Source organism: Galeopterus variegatus, unplaced genomic scaffold (genome assembly GCF_000696425.1).
Source record: "Galeopterus variegatus unplaced genomic scaffold, G_variegatus-3.0.2 Scaffold2044, whole genome shotgun sequence".
Classification (NCBI taxonomy): domain Eukaryota; kingdom Metazoa; phylum Chordata; class Mammalia; order Dermoptera; family Cynocephalidae; genus Galeopterus; species Galeopterus variegatus.
The window spans coordinates 256,512-265,339 of NW_007728155.1; the positions used below are offsets into that span (position 1 = coordinate 256,512).

Here is an 8,828-nt window from a genome sequence, read left to right on the forward strand (position 1 = left end):
CCTGGAGCCCATCTGTACAGCTACCACCTCTCCCCACATTTCCCCCGACCCCTACCCGCTCCTGACCACTCTGCACCTCCCCAGGCAGGAGTTTGAGGCAGAGCGGAAGCCAGACCTGCGGCGGGATGTTTACCTCCAGGACATTCACTGCGTCTCCTCCCTGTGCAAAGCCTATTTCAGAGAACTGCCAGATCCCCTACTCACTTACCGACTCTATGACAAGTTTGCTGTGAGTTGAGAGGCAGGGGGGTGGAAGACAGGGCTTGGGGTGGCCGCTCTAGTTTTGACATCCCAGGTGTGTTACATGCCACCCAGAGTCCTAGTGACCATGAATGACGGAGACCACAGTAAAGTATTATTGGGGAAAAGACCCCTCTTCCCCAAATCTCCTAGCTCCTGCTACCTTTGCCCTCCCCTGTCCCTCGTCTCTTCATTCTCCCTCTGCTGTGTCCTTCCCCTAAGGCCTGCAGACTGCACACAGCATGGTGGTGAGACTCAGGGAGGTAAAGGCCAGATAGTCAGAACTGAAAGGCCCTTGGAAAGAACCTAGATCAGAGCTTCCCTACCCTTAAGAGAATAAGAACACTTTTTACATGTCAACTTTTTTCAAGGATGCTCCTCCATTAACTGTATGTGGAACATCTTTTGAATGAGAAAACACACGACAAAAATGCTTTCCTGAATTTAGTAACACTTTAAAAATAAGTTGTGTTTTAGTGAGAACAACAGCGTTGAGAGACCCTGAACAGTGGCAGCACCCCACTCAGTCTGCACAGGCCAGACTGGAAGGGTGTAGGCTTTCCTGGATACCCTGAAACAACTCTGTGGTCCCCAGGGTACCCACAGGGTGGGGCCAGTGATGTATGAGAGCTTTACCGATGACGACGCTAAGGCAGGGGGTGGCATTGAGTTGCCCAATGTCACAAAAACTTTGAAGTGGCATAACCAAGATTCAGCCACCTTCCTTTGTGGGCTCCAGATTCTGAGCTCTATTACATCAGTGTGCCTTGGAAGATCTGGGGTGGGCAATGGGGGGTACAGCACAGATTGTTCCTGAGGGTCTGGCTCAAGCTCTGGGGAGTATGCAGGGGCATTGCTGGGTAACTGACTCCTGCTTCTTGTACCTTCCTCCCTGGTCAGGAGGCTGTGGCTGTGCAACTGGAGCCTCAGCGCTTGGTCAAGATCCTAGAGGTGCTTCGAGATCTCCCCGTCCTGAACTACAGGTATGTGGGACTCCACCCCTCTAAACCCAAGAGTCCTGATTTCCCCCACACAGCCCAGTCTCTCTCTCCACCTAGAGCCTCAACTTGGCCCATCCAGCTCCCAGGCCCCAGCCCTAGCCCTGCCTTGCTGTTCCCTGTGTCATCCCTGCTCCCACTTTCTGCAGGACCCTGGAGTTCCTCATGCGGCATTTGGTGCACATGGCCTCATTCAGTGCCCAGACCAACATGCATGCCCGCAACCTGGCCATCGTATGGGCCCCTAACCTGCTGAGGTGGGAACATGTGTGAGCAATGTGTGGGGATCCTGGGAGAGACAAGCTCTGGGAGGCTGCTCCCAGGATGAGGAGTGGCTGTGTGGGTGTACTGGAGAGAGATATGGGGTCTCATGAAGCCCAGCAAGAAAGGAAGGCTCACCCACCTGAGCCCCTTCTCTGAGATCAAGTAAAGTCCCTGTGAGCAGGGCCTTTGTGTTTTCCTACACTGTATCACTAAGCTGAGGGACTGGAACATGATAGGTCCTTGCCAAATGTTTGTTGAGCAAATGTCTTGCAGTCTGTTGGTGAACTGGCCTGCATATCACTCACTGTGGTACAAGGCAGACTATGAGAAGTTCTGTAATTCATTATAAACAAGGCACCCCAGTGTGCAAAGGAAGTAGAGATTAATCCTGAGGAGCATGTCCAAGAAGCCTTCCTGGAGGTGGAGATGGGGTTAAGACATGTGAGAGAGAGTATAAGGTATTTTCAGGGAGAATTTAGATGGGAAAATGTGGTGGGGCTCGGGGGAGAATGACTCCTCATCTTTGTAGGTCTAAGGACATAGAGGCCTCAGGCTTCAATGGGACAGCGGCCTTCATGGAAGTGCGTGTGCAGTCCATTGTCGTCGAGTTCATCCTCACGCATGTGGACCAGCTCTTTGGGGGTGCTGCCCTCTCTGGTCAGTGTACTTCCTGCCTACCACATATCACTGCTTTCTGTCTGGGGAGTCATGTCCCAGTAATAGAGGGCCTCAAAGATCAACTAGTTCAGTTTTCCCATTTTGCAGATGAGAAAACTGAGTCTCATAGAGAGATGTTGGTGATGGTCATGTGGAGAGGACCCTGGAGAGATAATGGTGCAGTCAGGTCTTGAGCAGGACTCTTCTGCTGTTAGTCCAGGACATAGCTTGACATCTGAACCATAACCCTGGCTCCCAAGGCTGGTGATGACTCATACCCACTTTCATCCTACCAGGCCAATGTCCTGGGATCTCCTGGCCCTCTCTGTCCATGAGGACACCCTCTCGAGGAGCTGGATGTGGAGGGACTCTCTCCAGGGGCCTCTGAGTACATCCCTAGCCTGGTAGTTGGTGAGGGATGATGAAGGGCTGGGCTCCTGAGGTCCCTCTCTCAGCTCCATTCCTGGTTGGCCAATTCCTTTTCTTTTTCCAGGTGGTGAGATGGAGAGTGGATGGCGATCACTTCCAGGGGCCCGGGCATCAGGCAGCCCTGAGGACCTTATGCCCAGGCCCCTGCCTTACCACCTGCCTAGCATCCTGCAGGCTGGTGATGGGCCCCCACAGATCCGGCCCTACCACACTATCATTGAGATTGCAGAGCACAAGTAAGGCCTCCTCCCTGGGATCCCTGGCCTCCTCCCTTGCACTGACCAGCAGGCTCCAACCCCCAATTATTTCTCCATTCCCTGCAGGAGGAAGGGGTCTTTGAAGGTCAGGAAGTGGAGATCTATCTTCAATCTGGGCCGCTCTGGCCATGAGACAAAGCGTAAATTTACACGGGGGGCTGAGGACAGGGGTAAGTCTGGGGGGATGGGGGGAAGCCCTGCCATGGGTGTGCAAAGCCCTGGCTCTATAAACGTCCCTGTCTTGCAGAGGACAAATCCAATAAGGGGGTGCTGCGGCCAGCTAAGAGCATGGACTCATTGAGTGCTGCAGCTGGGGCCAGTGATGGTGAGTACAGGTGTGCACTACTGTGCTTGTGTGTGTGTGTGTCTGTGTGTGTGTGTGTGTGTGTGCCATGTGACCAATAGCATAGGCTTGTGGGTGTCTTACCTGTGGCTAACTGTGTTCAGTAATTTCCAAAACATTTAGTAAGTGCCTATTATATACCAGCCACAGTGCCAGAAGCTAAATTTACAGTGTGAGCTTATCATCTAATCTGTGTGTGTCCTCATGAGTGTTTGTACAAGAAGGGAGAATGTGGGGTGTGTGTGTGTGTGTGTGTGTGTGTGTGTAGTGATGACCAGTGACTATATCTGCAGGGAAGAAAGGGGGTTCCCTACGTATGTGTAGGTGGGGTGATCTTTGACCTGCTGGCTGGGTGGAAGGTTTGCAGCAGTGGTCAAGGGAAGCTGGTCCTGGTGCCTTCCAGGTGTCTCTCAGGCCTGAAAAAGCAGAGGGTATTCTCCAGAGCTTTCCTGAGGCCTCTTGGAGTAGAGGCTGTTGCCTACCTGACCCTCTCTCTCCTCCACAGAGCCAGAGGGGCTGATGGGGCCCAGCAGTCCCCAGTCAAACCCGCTGCTGCCTGAAAGCTTGGAGAATGATTCTATGGAGACAGCAGATGGTGAACAGGAGCCTGAAGCAGAGACACTGGGAGGCACAAACTCTGAGCCAGGCACACCACGAGCTGGGCGGTCAGCCATCCGGGCTGGGGGTAGCAGCCGAGCAGAGCGCTGTGCTGGTTTCCACATCTCAGACCCCTACAATGTCAACCTGCCACTGCACATCACCTCTATCCTCAACGTGCCCCCGAACATCATCTCTAACGTCTCCTTGGCCAGGCTCACCCGAGGCCTTGAGTGCCCTGCTCTACAGCACCGGCCAAGCCTTGCCTCTGGCCCTGGCCCTGGCCCTGGCCCCCCAGGTAGGACCCAGGGATTGCCCAGGACTGGGAAAGGGCTCTAGAACTCCAGGCTGAAGCATGATGCTAGGGGATCCACCCTGGGAAGGGCAGAAGCCTTAGTCCTTGGGCTTTGAGGTCGTTACCTTCAGTTTCCTCCCCAGATTCAGGGTGGGGGAATCCAGTAATATTATCAGGTTGTGTGAAATCCATGGAGAGGGGATCTCTGGCAGCCTTCAGATCACTGATGAACCCAAGCATGGGCGTCTATGTCAGACACATACAGCAGGGATTACTAAGTACAAGTGTGGGAATATATAATAAACGATGGCAATAATAACAGTAGCATTAATACTAACAGCTAACATTTCTTGAGGGATTCTTATGTGCCAAGAGCTGTGTTAGGAACATTGCAGGCATCATTTTCTCATAATCGTATGACATAGATATTGCCGTTATCCTTATGCTACACCAGTGGAACCTGAGACTTAGGTTAAGCAATTTGTCATTGATTTGGTGGGAAGTGGTAGAGCTGGGATCTGATCCTTGCTTTGACTCCAGTTCTTGAAGTGTCACTGCTGAGAAATTCTGAGGCAGCATAGGGCAGCAGGTGAGGATGTGGACTATAAAGTTAAGTAGACTTGGGTTCAAATTTTGGCTGTGCCACTTATTGCCTGTGTGACCTTAGACAAATTGCTTAATGTTTTTGAGCCTCAGTTTCCTTATATGTAAAACAAGGATGATATCCTACATAATAATTTGTTTTGTGGAGAAAATAAGACAATGCATTGTAAAATATATAGCATAATGCTGGTAGAAGTTCAATAAAGGTATCTATAAGCAAATAGTTAGAGATATTGGTCTGAGAGAATCAGCCATGTAGAATATCTATGCTGAGAGTNTTGGAGAATGATTCTATGGAGACAGCAGATGGTGAACAGGAGCCTGAAGCAGAGACACTGGGAGGCACAAACTCTGAGCCAGGCACACCACGAGCTGGGCGGTCAGCCATCCGGGCTGGGGGTAGCAGCCGAGCAGAGCGCTGTGCTGGTTTCCACATCTCAGACCCCTACAATGTCAACCTGCCACTGCACATCACCTCTATCCTCAACGTGCCCCCGAACATCATCTCTAACGTCTCCTTGGCCAGGCTCACCCGAGGCCTTGAGTGCCCTGCTCTACAGCACCGGCCAAGCCTTGCCTCTGGCCCTGGCCCTGGCCCTGGCCCCCCAGGTAGGACCCAGGGATTGCCCAGGACTGGGAAAGGGCTCTAGAACTCCAGGCTGAAGCATGATGCTAGGGGATCCACCCTGGGAAGGGCAGAAGCCTTAGTCCTTGGGCTTTGAGGTCGTTACCTTCAGCTTCCTCCCCAGATTCAGGGTGGGGGAATCCAGTAATATTATCAGGTTGTGTGAAATCCATGGAGAGGGGATCTCTGGCAGCCTTCAGATCACTGATGAACCCAAGCATGGGCGTCTATGTCAGACACATACAGCAGGGATTACTAAGTACAAGTGTGGGAATATATAATAAACGATGGCAATAATAACAGTAGCATTAATACTAACAGCTAACATTTCTTGAGGGATTCTTATGTGCCAAGAGCTGTGTTAGGAACATTGCAGGCATCATTTTCTCATAATCGTATGACATAGATATTGCCATTATCCTTATGCTACACCAGTGGAACCTGAGACTTAGGTTAAGCAATTTGTCATTGATTTGGTGGGAAGTGGTAGAGCTGGGATCTGATCCTTGCTTTGACTCCAGTTCTTGAAGTGTCACTGCTGAGAAATTCTGAGGCAGCATAGGGCAGCAGGTGAGGATGTGGACTATAAAGTTAAGTAGACTTGGGTTCAAATTTTGGCTGTGCCACTTATTGCCTGTGTGACCTTAGACAAATTGCTTAATGTTTTTGAGCCTCAGTTTCCTTATATGTAAAACAAGGATGATATCCTACATAATAATTTGTTTTGTGGAGAAAATAAGACAATGCATTGTAAAATATATAGCATAATGCTGGTAGAAGTTCAATAAAGGTATCTATAAGGGATGATATCCTACATAATAATTTGTTTTGTGGAGAAAATAAGACAATGCATTGTAAAATGTATAGCATAATGCTGGTAGAAGTTCAATAAAGGTATCTATAGCAAATAGTTAGAGATATTGGTCTGAGAGAATCAGCCATGTAGAATATCTATGCTGAGAGTGTTGGGCCCCTATTATATCAATGCTAGGAAGACTCACATTGAAAAGGGTCAGGGCTAGCCTTGACATTTGCATTCCTGGGTACTTTTCTCCCAACAGATGAGAAGTCAGAGGCAAGTCCAGCCCCAGCTCCCCTGGCTGACTCAGTCCCACTGGACGTGGCTCCTGCCCTGGAGGACTCCCTGTCCCAGGAGGTGCAGGATTCCTTCTCCTTCCTAGAGGACTCAAGCAGCTCAGAGCCTGAGTGGGTGGGGGTGGAAGATGGGGAGGTGGCCAAGGCAGGAGCAGCAGGAGCAGCCTTCTCCCCTGGGGAGGACGACTCTGGGATGGGCTACCTGGAGGAGCTCCTGGGAGTTGGGCCTCAGGTAAGGAGGAGCTGGGATAGGTTTGGGGATGGTATGGAGTCCAGAGGGTGGACAGGGCATCCTGGTCCTGAGCCACAGTGCTGTACCTACAGGTGGAGGAGTTCTCTGTGGAGCCGCCGCTGGATGATCTGTCTCTGGATGAGGCGCAGTTCGTCCTGGCTCCCAGCTGCTGTTCCCTGGACTCTGCTGGCCCTGGGCCTGAAGTAGAGGAGGAAAGTGGGGAGGAAGTCTTTCTGAGTGCCTATGATGACCTAAGTCCCCTTCTGGGACCTAAACCCCCTACCTGGGAGGGTGCAGAGAGTCTGGAGCAAGAGGCAACAAGATGTGGAAGACAGGCTCCTGGACAGGCTGAGGAAGAGCAGGCGTGCCTGGACAATGGGGAGGACAAGGAGGGTGAGCCTGGAAGCAGATGGAACATCAGGGAAGAGGCTGAAGAGAGTCCAGAGACTGAGGTGGAGGTTGCAAAGGCCAGTGAGGAAGGAGGGGAGGCTGGGGGAAGCCAAGATATGACGGTCAGTTTGAGAGAAGGGAGTGGGAAAGAGACAGAGGCCGAGGGAGAGAAGTCCGAAGATCAGAAGGAGGCTGAAAGTATGGAGGAGGCTAAGGATGTGGAGGTACCAGGAGGAGAGCAGAATAAAGACAAGGAGGAGCAAAGAGATATTGAGAGAGAAGAGGCTAAGCAAGGAGAGGAAGCCCAGCTAGAAGCTGAACGGGACCCAGAGCATGGGGCCCAGGAATACCGAGTTGCTGAGGAGAGCTGGGAAGTTGTACACAAACAAGAAGCAGAGGGAGGCAGAGAGGATGAAGTCAAAGAACAGAAGGGGAATGGGGACCACGAGGCAAGAGAAGACCCAGAAGATGGTGAAGACAGCAGAAGACCAGAAGCAGCAGCTGAAGGAAGAGCAGGGGAGGTCAGCAAGGAACAGAAGACTGGGGATGGAGAGGCTGAGGGAGACCAGAGGGCTGGAGGTGACCATTCGGAAGAAAGCTCCCTTTCTGAAAGGGCAGGCATAGAGTCCCTGGGGGTTGACAGTGCCAAAGAGGGCAACACCCAATCTTCTGAAATGGAACAGGAAGCCCCACATCCACCCCTGCCAGAAGAGATGGAGGCTGAGGGGCAGCCCAGTCCAGAGAGCTATGATCTGTGCCCCTGTTCCCTTGGCTCAGCTGGTGGTGTGGGCATGCGCCTGGCTTCCACTCTGGTTCAGGTCCAACAGGTCCGCTCTGTGCCTGTGGTGCCCCCCAAACCACAGTTTGCCAAGATGCCTGGTGCAATCTGTAGCAAGATCCACGTGGCACCTGCAAACCCATGCCCAAGGCCTGGTCGGCTTGATGGGACTCCTGGGGAAAGGGCTTGGGGGTCCCGAGCTTCCCGATCCTCTTGGAGGAATGGGGGCAGTCTTTCCTTTGATGCTGCTGTGGCCCTGGCCCGGGATCGCCAGAGGACTGAGGCTCAGGCAATTCGGAGGACCCAGACCTGTACTGGGGGTGGGGACTACAGCCTTATCCCCAGAACCTCCCCCTGTAACATGATCCCTGCCTATTGTCCCCGGCCCCTTAGCTGCCTGGAGCTACCATCTGAAGGAACAGAAGGGTCCGGACCTCGGAGTCGGCTTAGTCTACCCCCCAGAGAACTCCAACCTCCTGACCCCTTTATGTGCCCCCAGCGCCGATCATATGCATTTGAAACACAGGCTAACCCTGGGAAAGGTGAGAGACTGTGATTAGGACCAGAGTACTGGGCAAGGGGGACTAATAAGTTGTCTTGAATCTCTGCCGGCCCTGACTAATTGCCTCTTCTGCAGCCTGAGCAGCGGTAGTGCCTAACTCTACAGGGTTGGTCCTCTAACTTCTATTTTTGACTGTGAGATGCACTGCCTTTATTGGTTTTTCTGAGCTTGTCTCAGTCACAAAGCACTTATCTCTTAGGAGATTCCCAAGAAGGCCACCAAGATCCTGTTCGCAGGAAGTGGGATCATTGGCCAAGGGGAACGAACATAGGGTAGGCAGAAAACTTAGAGGTTTCTCAAAGTGCAGAACAGAGGAAGAATTCCAACCAAATTCTGGCCCTCCTGTCAAGGCTAACTTCTCTTTGTGAAAGGCCAGGGTAGAGACTTGGAGGACAGGGCCAGGTCAGAACTTTCCATACACAAACACGTCTAGAGTCACCCATTCTTGTCCTATTCCTGGACC

At 52.0% G+C, this 8,828-nt stretch overlaps 1 protein-coding gene across 2 annotated transcripts in view; it reads left to right on the top strand.

Annotated features, from left to right (window-relative positions):
• The window catches only part of ARHGAP30 (Rho GTPase activating protein 30), a 17,816-nt gene extending 9,202 nt beyond the window's left edge, over positions 1-8,614 (top strand). The window contains exons 3-13 of one of the 2 annotated variants that reach the window (XM_008580230.1): positions 85-229; positions 1,141-1,223; positions 1,388-1,495; positions 2,032-2,159; positions 2,653-2,824; positions 2,912-3,015; positions 3,093-3,170; positions 3,694-4,083; positions 6,370-6,635; positions 6,728-7,073; positions 7,713-8,614. In XM_008580230.1, the coding sequence (XP_008578452.1) occupies positions 85-229; positions 1,141-1,223; positions 1,388-1,495; positions 2,032-2,159; positions 2,653-2,824; positions 2,912-3,015; positions 3,093-3,170; positions 3,694-4,083; positions 6,370-6,635; positions 6,728-7,073; positions 7,713-8,359 (2,467 nt within the window). In that variant the 3' untranslated portion in view covers positions 8,360-8,614. Of the gene's footprint in view, positions 1-84; positions 230-1,140; positions 1,224-1,387; positions 1,496-2,031; positions 2,160-2,652; positions 2,825-2,911; positions 3,016-3,092; positions 3,171-3,693; positions 4,084-6,369; positions 6,636-6,727 lie in introns of both variants that reach the window. The other variant, XM_008580229.1, reaches the window with a different exon arrangement.
• The last annotated feature ends 214 nt before the right edge of the window (positions 8,615-8,828 follow it).